Source organism: Candoia aspera, chromosome 2 (genome assembly GCF_035149785.1).
Source record: "Candoia aspera isolate rCanAsp1 chromosome 2, rCanAsp1.hap2, whole genome shotgun sequence".
NCBI classification, from domain to species: domain Eukaryota; kingdom Metazoa; phylum Chordata; class Lepidosauria; order Squamata; family Boidae; genus Candoia; species Candoia aspera.
The window spans coordinates 171,311,569-171,339,321 of record NC_086154.1 but is presented as its reverse complement, the minus strand read 5'-3'; the positions used below and the strand labels follow the sequence as shown (position 1 = coordinate 171,339,321).

Genomic DNA, 27,753 nt, shown 5'->3' with positions numbered 1-27,753 from the left:
CTAAATTTTAGTTTAATCTTTCCTGGGCAGTGTTCATCTCTTTTGGTGCTGAGTCGTTCTGCAAGAGATAAAGGTCTTATGGATGTAATTTTCCTAATGCAAACTTTCTCAAAATCCTATGCCAAGTTCCCCTTGCCCTGCATTCATTTCATCTCTTGACTAATTACTTTATATACTGAAACATCAGTGATACACAAGAGTTTGCATGGCGGGGGACAATCCATTTGAAAATTGTAGTTCACAGAATAAACTGACCTGGGTATTACAAAGGGAGACTTCCTATGGAACCTCCACTACTCTTTGTGGAGTTCCATCCAAAGTAGACAATCTCCAATAAGCTGTTGCCAGCATCTGCTAGATCCATGTGTGACTGTCCCATGTAGAGAATTATAGAACTGAAGAAGTTTCTCAGTAAAGATCCTGCAGGCCATGCACGGCATCTGCTTACCAAGGAAAGAGAACAACGTGGCTTTCTATTTTGTTTGAGCTTTTTATTCAACAGATGAGGTTTTCCTGAGCTCTTGGTGGTTCTTCAACCCTGGCTTCAGCTTTACCCCTTATTGCCCTTGTCTAATAGTTTAACAAACTGTCTGGTCTCCTGGCACATCCCAAAATTCTTAGTAGCGTTCAGAGCTGGCAATCATATACTAGACTATCAGAAAATGATGCTCAGTTACAGAGACATTTATCTTCTAAGCTTGAGCTAGGTTTTTTATTTAAGTTGGTCAAAAGGGGCATCACATCCATTAATTAGCCCATGCTTAAAGATCCTTAAAACAAAAGTATACCTTCCCTATGAACATTTCCAGATCCCTCACTTGTTCCAAAATTTACCATTTCACCTCCTACAGATGCCGGACATAGCTTATGGATGACATCAGAGCACAACTATCCTTTAGGTTAGGCACCTCCTCCTTCCCTTTATTCCTTGAGACATTTTCTTCAATTCCTACTGGTGAAGTATCTTGGAAGTATGGAAAAAAATGGTCACCACAATCATCCTTATAATGCTGCAATTTAATTTACAAATATGTAAGAATAAGCGTTTGAATGAATAAGGATAAGAATTCATTTGAATGAATAAACCTTGTTGTGATCCTTTCCTGTCAATAGAAATGCCTTTTTCTTCCTTTCTACTTAAATTTGCAACCATAGCTTTAGGAGAGACCTTTAAATAATCTAACAGTCATAATAGTCACAAGCTTTTCTATGAAGTGCTTGCATAGCATGGGTGGGCAGGATGAGAAACACACCAATCCTGCCATACTAGGGAAGGGGAAGACTCACATGTCTAGTACACTGGGGTAGGTTTTCATCAGGACAGCCAGCTGCACCCTCATGGAATTGTTGATTCACACACATCACTTAATGACTCTCAACCTAAGCACATGAACTGTTCTCCACTGAAAAATACTGGGCTTGTACTCATACATGAGGATGTGAAGGGGTTTTTTGGGGGGGGGGGCTTACTTGACCAGCAGTGACCATTTCAGATATGCAAGCCACCATTGATTTTGTATTCACCACAAGAACTGATTCGAAGGCTGCCTGAGAAGCAATGGAAAGGACTGCACTCCTATGAACCCGTTTTGTATGCACTAAACAACTATTAGTGATTGTACAGAAACTTCCACTTCACTGTAACACTTCCTTGACCACTTCACATTGCTTGCAGTGATGCAAATGTAAAATGCAAAACAAGAATGGTATACTTGTCACTGTAGGAACAGGTCAGAACTATGCGTATTGTAAGCCTGCCTGAAATGGGATTAGATGATATAACTTCCACATGAATAACACGTTCCCAGGCCATGTGGATCGTCAATCACTCCCATATAAATATATATGCAACTTTGTTTTCATAGAAAATCTTTATTAATATAAAATTTACATTTAGCATCAAAGCTGAACATTTGAACTCCTACAATCAAAATAAAATACCTTTTTGCCAATGAAAGCAAAGGTTATTTTTGATAATTCAGACTTTACATGTTTGGACAGGTGCAAAAAGTTTAGTACCATCACTGTGATATCTCTTAACTTTTTCAAAGAAAACTTAAAAAAAATCTATTGGGCTCTGATGCCCTCAGTTCTGGTCTCTATCTTTTGTTCCCCACCATGACCCAGAAGATTAGTCATTTTTGCTCATTTGGTTTTTTTAAAAAAATTGGCAATCTTTACAAACACTTGGAAGTGGGTCACTTAAGAAAACCTACTAAGCTTGTAGCTGAGGAGAAATGGGAGTTGAGTTGGGAATTCCCTGACTCAAACTTCTCCCCATTCTACTTGCTTATGTCTCAACACAAAGAGCTACTCATTGTTTTAGCCCTCTCTGTCATGTTAGTTGAGGATCCCTATACCTTAAAGCTAATTGCTGAGCACAATACAGGGACATCCACTGGGTATGGTCAAAAATGTCAAGGTGACGGCCATGACAGTGCGATCAGAGCTCTGCAATGTGCAAACAAAACAGATGGAGCTTTGATTGCACTGTCGTGGCCATCATCTTGACTTTTTTGACCACACCTTGTGGATCCCCTTGACACTGTAGCTCATTGGAGAAAAGGTAAGAAAGAACCAGTTACAGCAGACCGAGAAGAGAGTTGTCTTTTAAGACTAGTGTATTAGAATGACACACATTTTCTAATAAGGCATTTATTAGAAATACATTGTCTATACATTGTCTAATTCCTTCTGACAGGAAAAACTGAATATGTTATCTCACCTGCCTCTAGGTAAACTCTTTTTCATGCAAATAAATATTTATTTAAAATATAATCCCTGTGCTAAAAACGTCCTTGTTTACTACAAGCTTCACAGGGACATTTCCCCTTATACAAGTATTCAGCTGGGCTATCCATCACTTCTGCTGTCCTCCACTCTTTGCAAAGGTCGAGGTGCGATGAGAAAGAGTGAGGCCATCCCTCCTTCCTGATGCCACAAAAAAGAGAGTGTGTGATGTATTTGGATGATGCAAAGTTTGAAGAAAAGAATGAAATGGACTGAGGCAGATGAAGCTTCCTTATTCCAAGGCTTGGGTAGAAGCTCAGTGCTTTTAGAATGGGATCTTCTTTGAGCTGCACCAGTTGTGTGGGAACGAGTGCTCATTTAGAGGTTGGTTCTCTATGAACAGACCATATTATGGCTGGAAGTCTAAATGGCGCACACTTACATACATAGCCTTAAGGAAAGGTTAACAGATCCACCTTGTTTTCATGCAACCCAGATTCTGCTGCTTGAAATTACCATTGTTTCACTCCAGGTAAAAACTGGACTGGCTGGTTGCCAACTATGCAAACTAGGGAAGAAAACAGAGTTCAGCAGTACTCTACTTTGTTCTCATAATTTCTTGGGTGTGATTTCAGAAGGGTGCTCCAAGATGATCTGGGAGAGAAGAATCTCTCCATATTATCAGTGGAGGAAGAACAGAAAACTGAACCAAGGAAGGCAGAAGAATTTTGTCAAGAACATGAGAATCATCCTTCTAACAGTTATGGTTTGCCTGTAGTAAAAAGCTTCCTGCAACTAGCAGGTTTAAGTACATAACTTCCAGTGGGCATTTTTGCTTCTTTCTAAAATGGTTCTCTGTAGAATGTAGGCAGAGAAAACAGACCTGGCCTGTCCCAGTAATCCACAGCACGCACTTTGTAAAGGCCCATGACTGTTGTTCCTGTAAAGAAAGCCCAACAAATATAGGAATTGTGAATTTTTAATTCCTTTATGAGTCATTCCTAAATTGGCTTAGCAGGCTGAAATATTTCTATAAATACAACTGCAATTGACCATTTAATTTTAATCCACATTAAAAATATCCAGTTATAACTGACATTGCAAATCTTATCTTGTGTTGACAGTTCCTGAAATCAAGATGTCAATCCATTCATTTTTTTTAAAGATGATTTTTTTGCATTCAAATATAATGAGGAAAACATGTTACCAATGGAACATTTTGGAAACAGAATGACTGAACAATGGTATAGGCATCTAGATTTGCATTCCAATGCAACTGGAGTAGGCAAATTTGTTGGGGCTATATTACATGTGAATGGTAGGTGGGGCTGCATTTCCTCTCTGGCACCTTTTTTCAAGAAAGGGACAGGCCCCTTTCACCAGAGATCTACAGTAAATGACTGTCTACCAAAGGAAATTTGAAATTCGAAAGGTGGCAAGGACTACAGGCTCCCCCCACCTTTAAACTCAAGGAACTGTCCTCCAGAAGGTGCCCTGCAGAAATGTTTATTAATCCTCCCTTCAGTTCAAAAATCAATTTACAGATTTAGCATCAAGCACTTTAAAAAAGATATGTCCTTTGTGTGTATGTTCAGTATCTCTCTTGAATTTCCCCCTTTAAAAATATTCCATTCCACAAACTGCCTACAGAGGCTTCAAAACATTAGGTGTGTTCTTTGGAAATGAATGCAGCATTATATGTTTTACTAAGTAAGGACTAGAGGAATGCTTAGACCAATAATCCAGCAACAGAATTTTAGGGAAGTTCTTAAAGACACTTTTTGAAAAGAAACTATTTCCCCTTTTTTCCTGATTTAGAAAAAGATCTCAAGCCTTTTCAAGGCTTAAAGCTAAAGCTTTCCTTCCAAAACCAGCAAGCCTATAATAATTATAGTTTTAATAAGAAACACAGTGTTAATAATAAATACTGTAAATAGTTTTAATAATAATTATCATTTCCAACAAAAATCTGAAGGCATGCTTAAGGGTTTTAAGATGAACGGCTGTATCTTTAAAAACGCAGAAAGTGGGTTTTACCTGGACTGTAGACTAACATTGTAAATATGCTGTCCTTGACACTGATTTGGTGATACTCTTTCCCATCCACTGAAAACATCACTTCAAATTTTTTCAAACATCTGTGTGAAAATACACATGCATATATATCACAAGGGTCACAGGATTATGTGTAGTACATTGCAAAAAAAAAATTCAGTCTCATGCATTGGACAAAGAGCTGCCTTTGAGGCTGATAAATATGCTGGATATTAAAGTAACTGATCAATTTTGTTGGAAAATGGGGGCAGATTAAACTGTCTCAAGGCCATTTCTCTAGTTGTTTTGTTATTAGAGATTCTGCTCTCAGCCTTCTTCTTTTTCACTTGTGAAAAAGAACACTTTTTCACTTGCTTCTAATAAAAGGATTATTGGTGAAAATATGATGGAGACACAGATTTCAACTCTTTCCCGCAAATGTCCCAAATAGTACAAGCCACTTCCTATATTACACAACTCAGACTTTTTGGTGCTACAGATGCAAGTCAAGGTGAGCTGGAAACTATTCATCAATACCAGGTTTCTGTAGTCTTAATAACTATAGTGGAGGGTAGAGATATGATGGGGAAGAAATTTTCCAGTTAGTTGCTTTCTAACAGAGAACCATTACAGCATGCAAAATTAAAAGTAGCTATTAAATTAGCAACATTTAATCGTGAAAATGAATGAAAAAATGGAAAACAGTGATGGATTTCTTGAAAATTACCTACTTTGAATTCACACAGCTGTCATCCCATGTTATCAGAACTTGTCCCTTCATGAGACCAATGAAGCGAACACCATTCACCTGACAAGACAGAATCACTTGGATTAAATTCTGCACGCATGGAAAGCGTGAGCTATGATTCAGTTCGGGTTATTTAATGTTTGAATTGATTCATTTTAGGTTTGGAGGAGTCGATAACACATCAGTCCTCCCAAATAACAAAAATAACAAAACCTTGAGGGATGGCTGACTGACCAGGAAAATACAGGCTTTGAACTTTGCTAGAATACTTTCTCTCAGCGTAGCATCTTGAGAGGATTAAGTGGGATGTTACAATTATTGTGTTCACTCAGTCCATGCACTTAGATGTGTGTGCAATAAAGGAGCTCAAAATATGAGTATCATTTCACATACCTGGAGACTGCAAGCTGTACCTTGATGCTTTCTCCTTAATCCAACACCTTTTAAGGAGTTTGAGGAATTGACAAATAATACGGTAACTTGAAAAACGCCTATAGTGAGGATTGCTCTTGTAATTGTTAACCACATGCTTTGGTAACCCCTTCTACCCCCTGAAAATTAGGCATACTGCTGAGCACAAATACCTGCTGTCTTGTGATTGTGAATCATGGTTGCATTTTCCCAACCTCAAGACTGGGCAGAGGGCTAGTCCTTAGTAGGGTAAGACAGTGTGTACTCTAGATGGATGTCTTTTGCTTTCAGGGACATTACGGAAAAGATCTTAAGAACACGTTTTGTCAAGTTCTTGAACTTTTGTAAGTGCTTGGCATGTGGCAAAAGCTCTACTTGTAAGAAAAACCCAACACAGCCTTACACATTGTTCACAACTAACACAGAAGTAAAAAAAAAAATCTATCTTTGCTTCTTAACAGGGCCTACTAGTTGGTAGGCTTTGCTTAGACACCAGAGCTTATGACAGCAGAAGATGGGAGAAGATTGGCCAAATGGTCCAACATAATAAAATCCACTTTGGTGGCTTTGCCACTTCAAAAGGGCAGCCCTAGATATGTTGATCTGATTTGATTCTGACACAGTTACTCTGAGATAAGTGTACATAGGATAGTACCTCGACAGAGAAAATCTGGAGCAATATGCAGAGCAGGCTGTTCTTCTCTCATGAAGCCAGAGCACAAGAATCTCAGAATACCCCAAGTGTCTCATCCCCATTACATCAACCCGTCCCATGCTGCGGACCCATCTCCATCTGGCGGGGTCCAGGAGGCTGGCCTTCTCTGCAGCAGCTCCCGCCCTTTGGAACACCCTTCCCCTGGAAGTGAGGCTAGCCTCCTCTCTTTTGGACTTCAGGAAACGATTGAAGACCTGGCTTTGTCACCATGCCTGGAGTGGGGAGAGGAAGAGCCACTCTTGGGGTTGGTTGGCTCCCTAGTCCTGCCGAGGCCGGTCTTGTTCCCCTTTGGGTGGTATTAGATCTGCCATTACTTGGATCTCATTACATTTTATATTTATTTATTGATATTGATATTTATTGATTAATGATATTATTTATGATTTTACTGAATTTTAAACTGTTTTATTCTGAACCACCCAGATTCCCCCATATGAGGGAGATGGGCGGTGATAAAAATATGATAAATAAATAAATAAACAAACGTGAGGCGGTCTCCAGTTGGAAGGACACAACTCATGATGTAATGTCTGTGTCAATTTCCCTTTCCTCCAACTCCAGCAAACTCTTTGATAAAAGTGAGGAAGAGGCAGATGTTTCTTTTCAAGTTAAAAGCATCTTGGGGAATGCAGCTCTTTTAGCGCAAACTTGACATCCTTGTTCTCTGAGACCTGCTTGTCTTCTAGGCCTAGGAAACGAAGATGCTCCAGTCTATCCTGTGCACCCTTTAGGAGTAGCCAGAAGCAATATCCCTAAGACATATATTTACTGCCTCAGTGGCAAGTACGTCTTAGAGAAAGAACAGAAACCTGTAATCTTTCATATATTGTTGGACTATAACAGCAAGCATTGCCAGTGGTGAGAGAACCAGAGACCTGTAGTTAAATAGCCCAAAGTTCTTCACAGTTGCTTTATAGGGCAGGCTTTCACTTTGGCTGCAAAGCTGTTTCTTTCCTTTCTAACCTTGATAGTTTTTACAGGTTCTGTATAATGGTATATTTGCCATGGGGGCAGGCGGAGGGAGATAAGCAGCATCTGGTGCACAGCAGTGTAAAAACCATTTTTGGATCAGATAGAGCTGATAAAGGACAATAAAATAACTGTGGGAGTCACTGAAAGAATGCCAAGAATCTTCCAGCCTCTCCTAACTCCAGAGTGAATTCAGGCTCAGAATCAAAGTTTCTTGGTTTGCGCCTTATAAAACTTTTGGTGTTTGCGAGCAACTGGCACGACAGAGCACCCACCTGACTGGGAGCAGAGCGGGGCTTTGCACAAATATGAAGGAGGAAGACAGCTGGAATTGGAAGTTCTTGTTTCAGCATCAAACGGCCTTTTGCAGGTAGTGGAAATGGCCCTTTCACCAAAAGGTCCTATGAAATAGATTTAAAAATAATTTTTTAAAAATGCAGAGATGCTGGAGAATATTATCTAGAACCTCAGTGACACATACAAGTTGCACTGCTATAGTTAAGCAAGTTGAATGTTATCAGTAGAAGACCACCAAGGACATCTAAAGAACCCACTTCCTTGACTCTTGTACTCAGATCCCTCATTGTAATTTGGGTGGCTTCTGCATTTTTACATAAGATATTTTATGTTTAAGACTTCATAGAAAAATATGGCTGTTGTGAAGATCAACTGGCCTCATAAGTTGAACTCTGGGAGTCTATCATGACCATCTGGAGCAGAGGTCTTTACCTTTTCTAACTCTTTGCAGAATATATGCTCACCAGGTCCAAAAGGTGCTTTAGGGGATGCATTCCCAGGATGAGATGCAGCTGAATTAAAGAACTGCAGATGAGTGCTACATTTGCACTCCTGCATACTCAGATGTTGGACTAGGATGATCCAGCTCCAAATCTCTTTTCAGCCATGGAAGCTCCCTGGGTGACTTTGCTTCACTCACTCTCTTTCAGCCCAACCTGCCTCTTGGGATTGTGATTTTAAGGAAAAAGGGGAGGGAGAGTAATGCACACCATCTGGAGGAAAGGTGAGGTGTAACTGTGATGGAATGTGAGGGTGCCCTTGGAAGACGGGGGGGTAGAAGAGATGCCACCTAGGGAATGATTAGATAAAAGAGAAAGGAGCCCGCAACAGAGTAATGGCCAGAGAAAGAAACTTAGGAAGGACCCGCCCTAATTACTCAGGTGGTAAATAGCAAGGGCAGGAGGTTTGTACTTTCAGACTTGTTAGATTGATGTCAGCCCTCCAACCAGACAGGAAACAAGACTAGATGAGTTAATTCTACTTTATTGTAAGGCTACATTAACAGAATCTAGCCAGACTCCTTTCTCATTCCCTTTTAGAAAGTTTCTAAAAACCTGATTCTTTCCTTGGCCATTAGGCAAAGTTAATTGGAGTACCTGCCTGAAAGGATGTAATATAAATTTGAGCTCCTGATGTATTGTGTACATGTTGCTAATTGATTGTACACCACCCAGAGTCACAATTGTTCAAGTTAGGCATCCATGTATGTTTCTGGGCAAATTTTATTTATTTATTTAATTAATTTTTATCCTCCCTTAATTTTTATTTTTATAAATAACTCAAGGCGGGGAACATACCTAATACTCCTTCCTTCTCCTGTTTTCTCCACAACAGCAACCCTGTGAGGTGAGTTGAGCTGAGAGAGAGGGACTGACCCAAGGTCACCCAGCTGTCTTTCATGCCTAAGGTGGGACTAGAACTCTCCTACTATGCCTGATTGGCTCTTGGGCTGAGAGTGTGTGACTGGCCCAAGGTCACCCAGCCGGCTTTCATGCCTAAGGCGGGACTAGAACTCTTGGTCTCCTGGTTTCTAGCCCAGTACCTTTAACCACTAGACTAAACTGGCTCTCCAGACATTAAATAATGTCCCAAGTTTTATTTATTTATTTAAGAAACATACATGGATGCCTAACTTGAACAATTGTGACTCTGGGTGTACAATCAACTAGCAACATGTACACAATACATCAGGAACTCAAATTTATATTACATCCTTTCAGGCAGGTACTCCAATTAACTTTGCCCTAATGGCCAAGGAAAGAATCAGGTTTTTAGAAACTTTCTAAAAGCCAGCAGGGACAGGGCCAACCATATATCATGGATGTGGGTAAGGTCATTCCAGAGGGCAGACACTACAATGGAAAAGTCACATTCAAAGAGTAAGTGGAGAGGAGGCAATGTCAACTGGCCCTGCTTTCTGCCACCTACAGTATGCATATAGCTAATGGACAGGATGTGGGAGACATAAGACAGTGTCAAAAAGAGAAATATGGAGAAATATAGATGGGAGACCCCATCAATTTCTTGCTTAGACTCCATTCCCTGTTTGTTTCAGATTCATCCACTAGTTGGCACGTGACACCCCAAGAGGGAATATTGTTCACAATAGGTGGGAGAAGCCAAAGCAAACGCTTCTGATCTCTGATTCTCTCCAGCAATTCTCTGAGTGTTTTGCTAAGATGGTCTGCAATGCCTTCTTTTGTTTTTAAAAACAGCCCAGTTTGCATTTAACCACTGAGCAGCTTCAAGGGGAAACAGGTGGAGCGCAGGTTCCCTAGTGCTCAAGCATGTCCTAACAAAAGAGCATGGGGAAAAGATGAAAAATAAAACCACAAGGAAAGCATTCCTTCTGGCTTTGTTTGTTAAGATATCTCTTAGCAAAAATGTTTACATAACCTCTTCCACAGTGTCAGATCTATGGAAAAGCTGGCCCACAGGAAGCAAACATCTGGCTAGCATAAAAGGGATGAATCAAATTGGGAGAATTCCCTTGTTTATCTCTACAGGACGAGATAAAAGAGGCATAGAGGATAGGTAAGTAGATTCGGGGAAGGGGGTGCCCTCATTTAGGGATCATTCCATGGTGCTAGTGATGCTGCAGATATATATTAGTTTTATGCCATTTTGACTCTCCCCACAAAGCATCCTGGGAAATCTAATTTGGAGAAAGCAATGACAATTCTTGTTTGAGAGACTGTGCCACCACCTCCCTTCAGAATTAGAGTTCCTTTAATTGCTTGGGGAGAAGCAACGAATATACATATCTATTCACATCTGGAGAATAAACAAACTGTCATTATACCAGGTGTAGTTAATGAAGATGGAGGTTTTAAAGTTTTACCAGAAAGGGAATCTTCAGATGGGAGTAGTTCCTGTACTATTCAGAACTACTATAGCCATTCAACCTTGACTTCCATATAATACAAATTCATGTTAAAGGCAGGAATTCAAGAGCAGATGGCAGAGTGAAGCGGTCAGAAGTAAGGCTGGAGGTTGACAGCCAAGTGTGAGTTTTCTCTCAGAACCCTTCTCAAGGGAGCTCTGTATTGCCAGGAAAAGCAGAATGTTCAAAAGGGCTACTAGCATGAAGAGATCTGGAGGTTCAGATGTTTTATTTTTTTTGTCAAGAAAAGATAGAATTTGAAGTATTGTGGGTTTTTTTTAAAAAAATAATAATAATAATAAGTGCAACCCTAAATAAATTCAGAAGTAAATCTGTCTCAATCCAGGGGGACTTACTCTCTAATGTTTAGGATTCACTGAAAAAGTATGACAGAGGCATACACTGTTATGAATGCGATGGAGAGAACAAACAGAAGGAAAGCTTTGTTCCTGGTCCACATTACAAAAACATGAAAAGAACCTAATAAAGGCTGGTAGGGAGTTTGCTTTGAACAACCAGGAGTCAATGGAACCTCCGTTTGCTGGAGCAGTCTGCCTTTGAATACCCAATCCAGCCACCCTGTCAGGCTCTCCTTATGAACTCTCAGAAATGTTCAAGGGACTGCTGTTAAAAAGGGAATGCTGGATTGGTTCAGTCTGGGTCTAATCCAGCAGAGCAAAGAATGCATTTGAAACCAGGGAGCAGTAGAAGACAGCTCAAAAGAGTACATAGAAAATATACAGTGTAAGAGAGAGAGTAGTCTGAGCCTTGTTGTGAAGGTTAAGCCTAAAACCAATGGAGAGAAGAAATAAAAATGCCTTTCACCCCCTCACCCTTTGGTTGTGGGCATGTGAGGGACCTTCTTGTTGCAAGGCTGAGCTAAAATCCCAAGGATTATATTATCCTATCATCTGTTCATTTAACAGCAACATACCACCCCAAAGCTGTAGAGAAACTTTATTATGTTTATTCTTATCTGGATGTTTTAATGCTGAAATTTCCTTCCTCCCCTTCCCTTCTAAATTTTCCATTATGTTAGCTTTCCCCAACCATGGCTGAGAATTATGGGAGTTGAAACCCATGCATCTGAAGGATGAAGTTAGGGAAAGCTAACTTAAGCAGAAAGGTTCCTAGAGCAGTTTGCAGATCGATGAAAAAGAAACTCTTTTCTTTCAGGTTTACACCATAAACATATACACAACACAATGGTGATTATTTTGAAGTACATGTTTGTGAGACGGGGGCTACAAAATAGGAAGAAGCTCACTGAATTCAGGAATATTTGCTCTGGAATAAGCATGCACTGGGTTTGATTTCACATATAGCCATTTCTCAAATGCACAATACCTCAGCATCTCTTATTTGCTCCAACTGAATCTGAGAAGGAAAGTCTGGCATTCCCATTTTCTTCCATTGCAAATATGGATTGGTTAGGTTGTTATCCATGTAGTATGTTACATACGCCAGTTCTTTGGGAAGACAAAGAAAATGTACTAGTTTAAGGTCTGGCTTTAGTTAAACATCAAATCAAAGACGGTAGCTTACAAATATAGTGTTCTGGTTCACGGCCTGTTATTTAATGAATTCAAGAGGTAAGTTTTAGGCCTCAAATCTTGGATGGAGTAGCTTTAGAAAGAAACAGAGAAGTGGGTCATCAGGAGCCTGAAAAATCCAAACTGGCACTGTTTCATCCTGTAGGCCATTGAAAAGGTTTTGCACTTTAAAATGTAAAAGGAAAAGGAAAAGAATAAGCAAAACACTGAGCTTGACCGAGGTACAATCCTCAGTAAACTGTTCTGATGAAGGTGATGTAACAGCCAAATCTCAAAATGGATTCTTCAGCCCCTGAGTTGATGTCTGTGACTCCAATAGCTGCTCAAAACTTCTCTCTCTCTCCTACACAATGCCCAGCGAAAAAGGCAGGGGACTTCTTGAAACGTACCTTGATGAGTGAGATACAACAATCAATAAATTATAATTGTTATTTCAGAACTCAAACCCTGGCTATCGCTGAAGTAAAACCTGGGAGGCTGTGTCACTGTTTTCTGACTCTTCCGTATGCTGCTTGGGAACAACTCTCTCTACGGGAATGAAAGCAACATTTTGCTCAAGGGAAAGATCCAAAGGGTAACAAGCTTTTCACCAAGTGAATTTTTCCCACAATTAGAAATTAAGAAATTAAACCACACCAAGAAATCTCATTCTCACCACTAGAACAACAACAACAACAAAAACCCTAACAGAGAACATACAATTGTGTCACAAAACTGTGTATCTAAAACGTCCTACTTAGGTGAAGTGAAGCCATCAGGAATGATCTGCTGACCCAGATTTGAAGGGCTTTTTAAAAGACCAAGCTCCTTCTGAGTTCAAATCTCAAAACCTCTTCCCATATTTCTTAAAGAATAACCCTCCTCTGCCACTATTTAAACTAAATAGTGTGGGAGGGCCACCAGTTCATCTTGGGGGTGGCTAGTATCATAGATCTCTCCCCAACAAACAAGATCTGCACTGCTTGGATTTTATATTTTATATCTATTTTATTTTTATAGATCTATTTATATTGTAATTTATATGCTTTGTGATTTTATTGTAAACCGTCCAGAGTCCCCTTTTCGGGAGAGATGGGCGGTGATAGAAATTTGAAAAATAAATAAATAAATACTAATTTAAAAATAAATATTTAATGATCTCTTTAGGAAGAGGCAGTATGTGTGTCGTGCTGTAGCTGTTAGGAACTGTACAGATGGGACATCTCTTGTATTTGTTTAATAGTGCATGAAGCCTACTTTCCCCAACTTGAATGTAAATCTGTTTCTGGAGGGCATTAGCTCAACAGCTCTTCAAGTAGTCATAGCAAAATTTTACCTCTGTGTTTAGGATAATTGGCTACATTTAGAATCACAGTACTGATGTTTGAGGATGTCTTGTTATCATTGCTTGAATAGATCAGTATTGATGCTTGCCAGCTGTCCGACAACTGTAGTCCTGAAGGTTTGTGCAAGCTGGCTAGTATTCCCAGGGCATTACAGTCTTCTGATCTGTGACTGGAAATGTTGGCAGAAATTTGCTCTTCCCCTGCACAAGAGGGAGAAAACCTTGAACCAAAAAAAGGGGCTTGAAATGAGAAACTTACAAAGGAGCATTTAAAGCATGTTATCACAGTTCCAGGAATGGGCCACATGAACTGTAGCTCCACGATAGAACATTTCATCCAAAAGATTCAGATTCCATGTGGGCATAAGGAGAGCTGAAGTTTTGAAATAACAGATAAACATTTAGTTGAAGACACCTGATCTTGTTGAATTGGTTCCTCTCCTGTTTGTTAAAAACTGTCCTTCCAAGACTGTGCCACATCCCCTTCCTTTTCAACTACCTCTAAGCTATTTGCTGTTGGAAGGGGGGGGTCCTATCACTTACTACCCCACAACCTCTGCCACCATGTTTTCCCCCAGTATATTGTAGGTGGTAGCAAGTATGAGGGTTTAAGGAATCGTGACACTGTGATTGACTTATTTCCCAGTTCAGCTGAATTAACATCAGCTGGCCAACATGATATACTTCTTCTTCTTTGATTATCAAATACAAGATACTTCATTTCCTGGAACAGTTAAGTGGAATTAGCAGTTGTCAGAATGAGTGTTTTTTGTACCTAGCAGAGCCAGCAAGCCCATTACTGTCAGCACTGGTTTCCTCACCATCTGGACATGTGGGGGCTTTGTGTTATTCATCTGAAAGCGTGCCGTGAGTGTCCTCTGGGTGAAGTAATATGGATGGTAGCTCAGAAACGCGTTGTCATTGCTTAGCAAAGTGTAGTTAATGGTATTGTTGGGTTTAGCGATCAGAAGATTTTGATGTTGAGCAATTACCTGTACAGTAAAGGAATATCATTTGAAAATACATGAGCCATGATGTTAGTCCAACAAAACAATAGGTCACAGGAGACGTTTCAAGATTTTTGACAGCAAATCTACTGCAGGACAAGATCATTATTTTAAATCAATCCTATCTAACCTGCTGCCCTCCAAATGTGCTGGATAACAATTCTCATCATCTACAACCAGGCTAGGAATGATTAAAAGGCACTAGGTTGGGGAAAGAGTGATTTACATCTCTCATATGAAATTATTATACAGTATATAAAGTATATAAATACTCATGGCTGTGAGTATTCTGTATTCAATAAAAAATCTGCAACAAAGCAACTCAAATTCTGAAACCCATATAAATTAAAATGGATTTGCAATGTTTCCTCTTAACTTGCATGCTTTATTCTGCATCAGTACTATTTAGTGTGTGCTTAGCAGAACTTAGTCTCCTTTGGTTTGCAGTAGGGAGAAATATCGGATTGTGCAATGCATTGAAACTCCAAAGTAGGAATTCAACAGGTATTTATGATGATGTATTTTCAAGTATAATGCTCCAACAATGAAAAAATTAGAAAGTTGTTTCAGCCTGTTTAAATAAAAGCTGAGATTTTCAGCTGTATGCTGGGTCAAATATCATCTTTTGCCGTCTTCCTACAGAACCATACAATATACACAGCTCTGAACACAAATATTTAGTATTGGGATTACAGCTTTCCTTTCTTCTGCCTCATTTCTAATTCCAAACAGATGACTGTGCACTGATATTTATCTCTGCTTATAGAAGAAATTAAACCCAGTTGCAGGATCACTGTGAACAATTTGAAAACAAGAAAGGCACTGTAGCATCTTAGCATCAGGATCCATTAAGAAAGCCTTTCCGATAGCTTAAATTGACCTAATTCCTGAGCCAGCTAAAATTAGGAACTTAAGAGGAGGATTGCAACAACATAACTAATCAGATGGAGAAGGATTTATGTTCCATGCCAAAATACTCACAAAAAAGCAGATTAGCTCTTAAGAACACTGAGTTCTGCAGAAAGGAGTTGTGTAAAAATGCTTTTAAAATCACAAAAAACTGTTCACGTAATACTGAATGAGGCACAAGAAACAGAGCCAATTCTTACCATTTCTAGCACTCTTAATTGACTGTATGTGTAAATGAAATAAACACACATTGTTTAGTTTTCATTTCTCTATTTTTCCAAGAATACAGTGGATTATTTAATTAATTTATTTTTTTTTATCCCGCCTTTATTTTTTTTTATAAATAACTCAAGGCGGCGAACATAGCTAATACTCCTTCCTCCTCCTATTTTCCCCACAACAACCACCCTGCGAGGTGGGTTGGGCTGAGAGAGAGGGACTGGCCCAAGATCACCCAGCCGGCTTTCGTACCTGAGGCGGGACTAGAACTCACAGACTCCTGGTTTCTAGCCCAGCACCTTACCCACTAGACCAAACTGGCTCTCTCAATTATGTGTGTTTTGAGAAATGTTACCCAGGTAAGACACTGCTATCTACACAAATGAATTAATAAGAGCAGCAAAATGACAGGTAGGAGTCATCTGAAGACCTGAATATTACAAGAATCCAGGAGTGAGTTAGAATGCAGTGCACAAATTATCTATCTGTCTGTCTGTAGGATTTACAGAATTGGAAAAGGCCTTTTCAGACTTTGAATCTGAGCCCCTTGCATGATGTAGGAATCCAAATTAAAACATCCAGAACATGCAATCTATAGTCTGTTTGGATGAATCCAATAAAGGACAACCCACCATCTCTCTGGTTTATGAGTTCTACTGGCAAACACGTATTGTTATGAAGGCTTTTTCCCCCAACATTCAATCTGAATGTACCTTCCTGTAACTTAAATCTATTATTCCATGTCCTGTACTCTAGGATGACACAGCATAGGTCATGACTCTCTTCTGCATAACTTCATATTCCCAAATCTTTTCTTCTCAATGCTAAACATTCCTAATTCCTTCCATTTTTCCTTCATATGACTTAGTTGCTGATCATCCTCATCACTGTTCTCTGAAGTTCCAGCTCATCTGAGTGCTTCTTGAAGTGCAGTGCCCAGCAAAGGACCTGAGATGAGACTAGACTAATGTAATAAAATGAAACTATTATTTCTGCAGATGTAGAAGTTATACTTCTCTTGCACGAGCCTGAAATTGCGTTATGAGTTTTTTGTAGCAACATCACACTGTTGACTCAACTACTGTTCCAAGATCTTTTTCATGAGTGCTATTACAAAGCCGAGCAACGTATCTTAAACTTATACAGTTGTTTATAGTTATTTATTTATTTATTTATTTATCTATCTATCAAATTCTTTGCCGCCCAACTCTTACACGACGACTCTGGGCAGCTATTTCCTGCATGCAGAATTTTGCACTTGTCTCTACCCAATTTCATTCCATTATTTTCAGCCCATTTCTCTACTCTATCATGAAATTGTTATTTCTATATTCTAGGATATCCCACTTAATTTTGTGTTGTGTGCAAAGATAAGCATTTCCTCCACCTCTTTCAAATCACTCACAAAAATACTAAAGAACGAAGGGTCCAGGTGTCCATTTCCACTATGAAATTTGATGAGGGAACATTAATAAGCTTTCGTTGAGTATGATTTGCAAGCCAACAATATATCCACTTGTTATGTCCTCCAGCCCATTCTTAACCAAACTGCTCATCAAAATGTCATAGAATATTTTGCCAAATGGTTTGTAAGCTCAAGATATATCTATAGCATCACCACAATTACTAAGCAAGATACCCAATTGAAAACGAAATAAATTTAATCTGGCAAAACTTGTTCTTTACCATTCAGGCTGGCTTCTGGGGATCCTTGCATTGCTTTCAAAGTACTTATAAATCAGTCTCTTGCTGATTTGTTGTAGGATCTTCCCAGATTGTCAGATTGACCATCTACAGTTCCCTAGATCTCTTTTCTGTCTTTCTGAAAACAGGAACAACCTCCAAGATTTCTCAGATACATGAGGGATGGAACAAAGCTTTTGCTGCACTGAAAGCAATGACTTGAAGTGCAGTATGAACAATTTTTTCTGTCTGAATAAGTGGTGGCCATTCACTTCTAGGGAGGGGAGGAAAGGAAAGAGGCTAATTTTGGACAACACAGGGGTGGGAGCTAAACAAGTACCCTACCCTGATGATTCTAATGCCTGTGAGGAAGGGGCCTTCTCAGCTGTGTTTCAATCTGTTTTAATCCCATGGAACTTAATGGCAAACACTGAGAACCAAGGAACATTTTCCCTTTATCTGCAGTTAATTTTCCTGGCTGGATTACAACGATCAACCTGTAGCTTAATCTAGTTCCTGAAATCCTTGAGCACAACTTCCCTGTGTCCAAGCCCCTGAATTCCATTACTGAATTGTGATGGCAAGGAGGTACATAGGAATGGTTTTCCTTGCTTGTCATTCTTTGTCCCAATCATGCTCCCACACCCTACTAAATGCAGCAAAATTAAACTGGGGACAAAGGCCTACAGTGATAGTTCTACCTGTTTGCTTTCCTCCCCATCTCTTCTATGCTTCTAACAGCCATGCAAGCAATTGGTTGGATTGGTCAGCTGGAGCACAAGGAACATAGCGAAGGCGGCACAGACGCTTTTGCTCCTGCATGGCAATTTCCCCGGAACCACTCAGCTTAGTGATTTAGGGATGAAGATGCATGCTGGAATTCAGTGAAGATAGGTTTAAACTTTCTCATCTCCACAAGCTAAGAGAGGAGTGCAATAATACCATCTAGAAATATCAAGGTAACTGTATCCCTGGAGGGAGCTGCAACAATGCTGGGCCTAGTTGACACTAGGTAAATCACAGCAAATGCTCTCTTCTGTTGCTTTGAGTACATTCCTTTCCCAAGAAGATCTTTGTCTCTTCCCACAATCTTACCACCCAGCTTGGAGAGAAGAACTGCTAACTCTATCACCAGTTTCCTCCTTATTTTGTACAACAGAATAACACAGAATACATACTACTCATTCACTTTTTAGTCTTTGTTTAGTCACTGTATAGTTACAAAATCAACAGTGAACTGAATTGGGGAAAGAGTTTGCCAAGGGAGAGATCTTTATATACTGGACTCATACCCACACAGATTTTCCATGATTTGTTGGACAACAACCTTCTCTTTACCCCAGGGAGAAAATATCTCACATCAGAGAAAATAATAATTTAACTGTCTGGAAAAAGAAAAATGCACTAGAGCAGTGTTTCTCAACCTTGGCAACTTTTAAGATGTGTGGACTTCAGCGTGGCTGGCTGGGGAATTCTGGGAGTTGAAGTCCACACATCTTAAAGTTGCCAAGGTTGAGAAACACTGCACGAGAGAATGAGATTCTCAGATTGGGGAAACCATTAGTTTCTTACTTGTCCCAATCAAGATTGCTGTTTCCTCTTTGCTCCGTCGTGGTCACTGAGGTGGCATGGAGGAGAGTTAAATCCTTCCTTTCAGCAATCCTGATCAAGATCACTGTCCCTAATAAGAACGCCATAACCCAACGTTTCCCCCACTGGTTACTTCATGCCTCCCCAGCTGCAGTACAGAACAGGTAGAATAAGCAAGTTGCTTGAGGCTTGGGATGGAGATCAGAGAGGTTAGGTCTGTCAAGATTAAGGTGGAATTTATGTCAAGGCAACACATTTCATTATCACTGTTTAGTAACAGAGCTGTATTTAAAATGACTATTCTTCAGGAAAAAAAAAATCATGTATGGCTAAGTACCAGTTCTTCATTCATAGCTATAGAGAAACTGAAGACTAGGCAACCCATACAGTACACTATAAACAAAAATGTGATGAAGTTTTGAGTACACCAAATTTGAAATATTAGTTTGGAATCTTTCAAGTACAATTACTCATTTATACCACATGGCATTTAAATAAAGTTCACTGGGTACAAACTGAAGTAATCCTGGACTTTCTGTCTGTCTGTCTGCCTGCCTGTCTGAATGAATGAATGAAAGAATGGACTCTCATTCCTTCCCAGCATTCAGAAATTGACATCTACTACCTGAAATCCATACTGAAAAGTGAAGTTTGAAAAAGATGCAAATTATGTTTGGCTCTTTATCATTCTGTTCTGTCCTTCCTTGATCTTTTAAAGTGAGAGGATTTATCAAATACAAGAAATGAGAAGGTACAGGATTTTACAGAATTGGTGACTTAATTATTGATGGAAATCCTGTTATTCCAGAATACATTTTGAAAAGGGATTGACTACAACTCATCTCACCTCTGATTAGAAAATATCCTGGTCACCCAGATTCAGACTATACTCAAATGCTGCTTATAGATGGAAAGCCTATTGTTACAGCGCAGGTAGCCAGGTTTTACACAGCAGCAACGAAGATTCGTCAGACCCTGATGGGCTAATTTTTGTAATGTACCTTATGTAACAGTAATTCATTTAAATTTTTATATATTAGCATAGTTGTAAAATGTAAGTATCTAAAATGACATTTTATATTAATCTTTATATATAATCTTAGTGACTATATTATCATCTGGTATAGGCTGCACCTTAGATTGCACCCATAGAGTTTAGCTAGGTAGTTTTATAAATGTATTTTAACTTTATTTTAACCTTTAATTTTATTTTATTCTAGATTGCTATCATTTTAAGACAGATTATGTATATGTTCACAGAGCATCATCCGTGTACTGGTCTAAGACCGCAATAAACTATTGAATTGAATTGACTACAAGTATGAATTTGGTTTCCAACAAGTCACAATCATTCTTCCATAAACTTTCTCCACCTAATACATTCAGACTAGCAGTAACATTTGAATAATGGCATATATCTATTTCGCTTTGTGGGAAACACATCTCAGCAGTACGATGTAAACCTCTTATATAAATAATGACAAGTTTGCTTGAAAGTCTCACTGCTTAGCTCTCCTCTCCCCTGTGTAACGACGACTAGGAAGTGTGGAGTGACTGTTGGTGGCAAAAGGCAGGAGCAGTGCCAGGCACACCGCTTGCGGTGATGTAGATGCCAACTGGCTCCAAGAACTCTGACACGCACTGACATCGGTTTCTGCCCTAATCTAGCCATGGTACCCAGGGCACCAGGGAATGTAAGAATAATTCTGGTCCCCTAAGCATTCAGTCTAATTATTTAAGAAAAGCAGTTACTGTTTTCCTTATACAACACAATGATGCAGATAATAAACCTACAGGAAATTTCTTTTTTGGAAACCCAAGGCTCTTCTCTCCTCTGGGAAAGATGAGGAAAACAGCTCTAAGGTGTCACTTAGGGGAACAGCCAGTCCATTTCTGGACTACCAAGAACTTGCTAGTGGGCTTCTCAAGATGATCCTTCAATAGCTATCTTGGGAGAAACTTCTCAACCAGATACTCATTCCCCAAGTGCAAAAATTAGCCTTCAGTCAACAAAACCCACAAGTAGGGACAGAGACGCTCTGTCAGATGAACATTTTAAGCTATGCTTGATTCTCAGTAGCTCAAGAGATCTACCGTTTTTTTAAATTGAAAAATTAAAAAAAAGTGAGGACCTTTTCAAAAAAGGGGATGACCTTTGTTTCTTTTAAAGCCCTAGGATGATTTCTTTGCTGAACTGTCCTCCAGCTTCTACATCTTACCAGAATATACAAAACAAAGAAGATTTGAGGTACTGCTGAGCCCTGATCAAGTTTGGCTAGCTTTCTGTACCACCCTCTTTTAAAACAGAATATGAGCTCTAGGGACTCAACAGCCTTGGAATTCTATATGAAAGCAATGAACTGAAGTATTTGTGGGTGTTTCTGTTTTGTTTTTTTAATGGAGATAATTATAATTGTTATTTGCTCTGGAAAGACAATGTTAACAGTATTCCAGAGGAATGGCCAATTTCTCATATCCTCCCAAATCAATGTCAGGAGATGATTCTGTATTGGAAAAATGACATATGCATAGCAGTGTCTCAAAGTATACAACCAATGTATGAGAAAAAAACCCTCTTCCACCATTCCTTTTTACTAGGAGTTTTTCTCAAAATGCTGCTTAATATTCATGCAATGTTGTTGTTATTCGTTTAGTCGCTTCCGACTCTTCGTGACTTCATGGACCAGCCCACGCCAGAACTTCCTGTCGGTCGTCAACACCCCCAGCTCCCCCAGGGACGAGTCCGTCACCTCTAGAATATCATCCATCCACCTTGCCCTTGGTCGGCCCCTCTTCCTTTTGCCCTCCACTCTCCCTAGCATCAGCATCTTCTCCAGGGTGTCCTGTCTTCTCATTATGTGGCCAAAGTATTTCAGTTTTGCCTTGAATATCATTCCCTCAAGTGAGCAGTCTGGCTTAATTTCCTGGAGGATGGACTGGTTTGATCTTCTTGCAGTCCAAGGCACTCTCAGAATTTTCCTCCAACACCACAGTTCAAAAGCATCAATCTTCCTTCTCTCAGCCTTCCTTATGGTCCAGCTCTCGCAGCCATATGTTACTACGGGGAACACCATTGCTTTAACTATGTGGGCCTTTGTTGTCAGTGTGATGTCTCTGCTCTTAACTATTTTATCGAGATTTGTCATTGCTCTTCTCCCAAGGATTCATGCAATAGTGAGCCACATATGTATATAAATCACTTGATTTATCTTCACTAATTTATTCAAACACTGGTGATCCCCAGCTGAACAAACTGATCTGGGACATCAGCTGGTTGTTTTGAGGTCATCCAGTATATTAACCAGAAAACAATGGCCAACATGCTGATAGGTGATTCCCATCCCATTATCGCACATGAATGCCTGGCTGATTGTTAAAATACCTTATTTGAGACACATAATGTTATGATATTATTTATTTTGGGGTATTGTTTGATTGTTCGTATGGTTTTTATGGTACTACTGAATTGTGAGTTGCTTTGAGTCTTGGAAGGGAGGTGCATGCAAATGACTGAAGAGAAACAAATAAATTCTCAAAACCACTAACTCCATCCTGGAGATTAATGGTCTCATCTAGTCTTGCCACAAAGTCGAGAGTGACCATTCTCCAATTGTTTACCAAGCTATAAGGTATGATGGATGGATTTCTTATCTGGCTAAAATCAAGCTGAACTCTTCACTGATTGACAATTGTAGGATTAAATGGCAAAGGGGAATGTGGGACTAGGTCAAGATCATATGCCAGACTTAATACCTCCTTTCCCCCAAACTGTATTTTTAATTGTAGTTTGTTATCTAAATATGGTAAGCAGACACTATTATTACAGTGTGTTTATGATTATAAAAATCACAAGCTGCAGATACAGTTTTCCTCCATTAGGTGGTGGACAAGTCCTGACTTTGCAACACTGCAAAGCCTACCAAACAACAGACAAAGCTAAAGCATTCTCAGGCCACTTTCAATTTAGTAGCCATCCAGCTCCAGTACAGTTCTTTATGCAGAATCAGGGGAATCTATTTTGGTGTGTCTGTGTATCTTTGTATTTCTGAATAATGCATGGATGCAAAGGGAACATAGTGGACCACAACATTCATGGACTTTTGCAGAGAAAAACATTTTTTTTTAAGTCTGAATCAAAATCAGTGGCTCACAAGTAGACTAAGATGGGATTGGGCTATGTATTTGCCATGGGAGCATCAATCTTGGATTTTTCTTCTAAGAACAGTACCCACTGAGAAGGTGCTGAATCTAGATAAGGACCTAAGCACCCAGGAAGAAGGTGAGTTCACTCTTCCCATGGAGAATCATCTCCTTCCATGTTGTTTGTTTCTTCTAATAGTGCTATAATGGAGGGAGCAGGGACAAGATTGGTAGGAAAACAGTATGGAGGGAAGATCAGACCACCTTTCCCATATGCCACTCCTCCCATACAGATTCTTCCTTTTACCTCTGGCTGCTATTTCTAACAGAAGAACAAGCCCAGACAGACACATGGAAAAGGCACTATTTACTTCCAGTTCTTCTGAGCTGCAGTGCTTAGCCACAGAATAGCCCTGAGACCTGGAAGTAACAGGAATATGTTTTGTTGGCTCCTGCAATTGGCAAGCAGTATTAGTCAATTGGCAAGCAGTAGTAGTCAATTGGCAAGCAGTAGTAGTCAAGGCTAAGAAGGGCTTGATTTGTCACCTGAAATCATAATGATATTACCAACTTCCAGATGCTCTTAAGACCACAACCTTGAGAAGGTGCCTTCCTGGTCTAGATTCAAGTCTAAATGCTTACAGCCCTGGCCTAGCCCTGACACGCTGAATGTTTCTCAGAGCAAGCAGAGCAAATTGTGCAAGAGAATCTAGGCAAGCTGCTGTTTACTTTGTGATCCCAATTATCCAATGAAAATGCAAAAACAAAAAGGACTCCTCTACTTCTATCAGCATCAACCTTACCTTCACCACCATAGCCGCATAGGTCACATCAGCTCTCCACTCCTGTGGAATCGACCATCCTACTAGGGGATCAGCCTCGTCATTGTATATAGGCACCGAGGCAAAATTTGGAAAGGTCTTCTGGATCTGTCCCATGGCCTCAGTTTCCTGTTCCAAGATATGAAGAGAACTCCCAGCTCCCTGGGGGTAAGAAGTATTGTGATGACTGTTACTATCTATTCAACTTGTCGCCTGCTCTTATACTATACTCTTATACTCTTATACTATTGTGTCACACTGTTTTAGATGAGAGCAGGGAGTCTCTCTTTTTATTGATCTATATAAAGATATACAACCTGAGGCCCGCAGAAGCTCCAAAATTTATCACCAAATTCAGATTCTCAAATGTGCAAGAGGAATATTATTAAATAATGTTAGGTGAGTAATTAATTTTACTACATTTCTGTAGATACAGATAATACTAAGTTTCTATTTTGTTCTCACCCCACTTGTGACTGTGTGGCTCTCTAAGCCCTTGACCACACTAGGCTGTCCATCCTGATCAATAATCCCTACTGGGAGTCTTTCCACCTGAAATGGTTTTATTTTATTTATTTATTCAGTGTAGAGTTCACTCAACTCCCAACAACTCTGGGCAACTTAAAATTAGAAGTATAAAATACAAAACACACATGCAAAGTTAATGGCCTCAAAAACTACATATAACCAAGGAAAACCCATCCAACAGGGGCACAACCTCAACCCTGCCCAAAGCTTGGGAGAAAAGCCAGGTCTGTCATAGCTTCCTGAACATCATGAGGGTGGGAGCTGTCCAGATCTCTAGAGGAATATCATTCCAGAGGGCAGGGAGAAATCCCACAAGGTGACACTGCTTAATCGATGGGACCTGGATTGTATCCACTCTGCCCTATCACACCAGATTGGCAGAAACAATTGGAGACAGGTGGTCCCTCAGATAAAGGACCTATGTCATGAAAGGCTTTATAGGTGATAACCAGCACCTTGAATTTCAACTGGAAGTTAACTGGTAACCAGAGAAGATGTGGTGGATTCCAGCGCTGAAGCTGGTTCCCAGGGAAACAGAGCATTCCAGGCCGATAAAAGACTTCGCAGCCCAGACTCTATGGCTGGGAAGGTTAAGAAGTTCAAGGCAGCCCCTCCCTACAGCCCTTTTTGAGTTATTTCCTTTAGCTTAGTGTAGTAGCCTCAGTCCAGCAAGATTCTGTCCATAGGATAAGAGCAATAAAGAACTAGAGTTGGAATACCATTTTGGCATTGGTTCTTGTCCTTGAATCCCTGATATCAGCTCATGGAACAGGGGGGTCACCCAGGCCTAATGAGGCATGCCCAACGTTGCCCACACTGCTGCATTCTGCACTAACTGTAGCTTCCAAGTTTAGTTCAGGAAGCTAAAGCTTTAGATATAAACAAGCAAACCAAGTAATATACATACTGGCACTTTGAACACTGCACATAATTCTCTGCAAGAGGTAACAGCCACTTTTTATTCACTCCAGCGTCTTCCATCTTGCCTGTGCTTTTTTTTTTAATTGTATAAAAATAAATAAATGAGAGCATTTAACTTGGATGAGGAACTTTTTAAATTCTCAGCAATGAAAAAAAGATAGCTGACCTTCTTATGCATGGCGATGTAGTCTAGCCGGACTCCTGTCTCCCCGGTGAAAAAATTAGTGCCGTTGTAACAATGACTGAGGAGGCTCCAACATATTGGAGACTTTGGAAATGGATGAAAGGAATCTCCAGGGCCTCCCAATTTTAGCTGACAACTAGCTTCCCTTAATCCTTCAGAACAAGCGTCATAGTAGTTGAGAAATCCTAGATGGAAAATGGAAGAGTTGTGAAAGTCTCAGCGTATGATAGCAACATGGTATCTTGTCAGTGGAACAGAAAAATAGCTTGCTCCTCAAAACACACTAGGCTGAAATCTAACAAAGCAGGGCATATTCCATTACATCTGCTGTATTAACACCAGCTGATTAAGAAATGTCACATTTGCATGAACGTGTGCGCCTTGTTTTGGACTCTGGAACTTGGGGCTACAGATTCCATTACAGATGCCAATAAAGCACACAATCCTAACATGTTTCAAAGCACACTGCTAGCTAGCCCTTGTGTAGGCATGGCCCTGGACATATGAATTAGAGGACAATTTCCTTTTTAAAAAGCTATAAAGGGGCAGCTGAGTGAAGGACAGTTTTATTGTGGCTCAGACTTTATGAACTAAAAGTCCACTTCATCCAATGAGTTATATGACTGCCAGAATTATGCACAACCTCTCAAATATTTGGGATAATGGGCCTGAGTGCAGGACAATTATTCAGCAGCAGTGACAGAACTCCTAACAGCAGGTGAGCTATGAGCCCATAAACACCAATTTGCATAAAATTTGTACTAGCTTCCGTCTATACACGTAATTCGGAAACAATTACAGTGTAAACTATTTTACAGAAAACTGATTTCTCATCCAAATTACAGGAGCTACCAGATACTATCAGGAACCTTATGATAATCAGGTCATTATATGCACATGCATAAGCACCTCAAACAGACACACTTTCACCAGACGCCCTTTGACTTTCTTCAGGGGTAGTTTTTCAACTCTGCAGTCTAGTCAACAGCTTTGGGCATTCCCAGTGATTTCTCATGCAAGTGCTAACAAGCTTGACCCTGCTTAACTTTTTGGGATCAGCTAGGGTCAGCTGGGTGCTGCTGTGTTTGCAGCACCGTGCAACAATAATCGTTGGGAGGGGGAAAAAAAATATTTTCTTCCACCTTTTTCACCAGCTGAAGGCTTAAGCAAGCAAGTGACAAGGCAACTGGAAAAGCTCAGGCATTTCATGCAAAATGGTTAGGGCCTCCTTTCTGAGACAGTCTGAGGATTTTAAAAGTTGAGAAATGGTTGCATTTTCTAAAATGGGGCTACAGTGCCTCCAGAAAGTGATAGACTATAGTTTCCTGGAAACTGCATGGGAAAAAATGTTTTTTGTTCCTGTCCTTATTGATTCACTTCATGTATTCAAATCCACATTCTTAACAACAAAGAAAAGTTGGCCAAGTAATACAAGCATCATTAAAATTGTTATAAAAGGCAAGTAACGTCCCTATAGACCTGTTTGCTAACTTAGACACAATGATCTAGCTTTGGAACAGCTTGGATGGCAAAACCAGTATCTTTTTGATATTGACCCTGGGTTTTACAAGATCTAAAATGAACAGCATTTCTCTTGCTTGCATCTAACTTCTTGGAATTCTTCCCACACCATTCACAGTTTTTTTTAAAAAGGATTTAAAACAGCTTACCATTTACAGTCATTGATACATTGTCAAAGTCACGGTGATCTGGTTCATTCCAAGTCTCAAAATTCCACTTAGAAACATGTTTCAATCCATACCTCTCTGGAAACCAAGCTTACAGTTATTAAAACTCATTCATTAGGCTATAAGCAAAGTCCCAAGTGAAGGACTTTTGTGCTAGGTAATTTCTTATTCCACATTAGCAGACTCTGCCTTTAAGAGGTATACACGGACAATCAAACTAGGACAGGATAGATTTACAGATGATTTATTCTACAACAGGGCTTCAGATTTGTCTACAAGGAGAACAGAACCAGGAACCTCTGAAGTGGATGCAACTTTCCCAAAGACTTGCAGATAATCACTGCAGCCCTTCCAAGATGTGTTGCTGAATTGTAATGTTTAATGTGAAAGAAAGGAAA

At 39.8% G+C, this 27,753-nt stretch overlaps 1 protein-coding gene across 1 annotated transcript in view; it reads right to left on the bottom strand.

Moving 5' to 3' along the window:
• Positions 1–2,698: 2,698 nt before the first annotated feature.
• The window catches only part of IDUA (alpha-L-iduronidase), a 47,959-nt gene continuing 22,904 nt past the window's right edge, over positions 2,699–27,753 (bottom strand). The window contains exons 5-14 of the mRNA XM_063294858.1: positions 27,338–27,433; positions 25,650–25,852; positions 24,017–24,196; positions 14,441–14,657; positions 13,657–13,866; positions 12,136–12,257; positions 7,883–8,008; positions 5,496–5,572; positions 4,768–4,868; positions 2,699–3,670 (exon numbers count right to left, since the gene is read on the bottom strand). Of these exons, the coding sequence (XP_063150928.1) occupies positions 3,573–3,670; positions 4,768–4,868; positions 5,496–5,572; positions 7,883–8,008; positions 12,136–12,257; positions 13,657–13,866; positions 14,441–14,657; positions 24,017–24,196; positions 25,650–25,852; positions 27,338–27,433 (1,430 nt within the window). The 3' untranslated portion in view covers positions 2,699–3,572. The remainder of the gene's footprint in view (positions 3,671–4,767; positions 4,869–5,495; positions 5,573–7,882; positions 8,009–12,135; positions 12,258–13,656; positions 13,867–14,440; positions 14,658–24,016; positions 24,197–25,649; positions 25,853–27,337; positions 27,434–27,753) is intronic.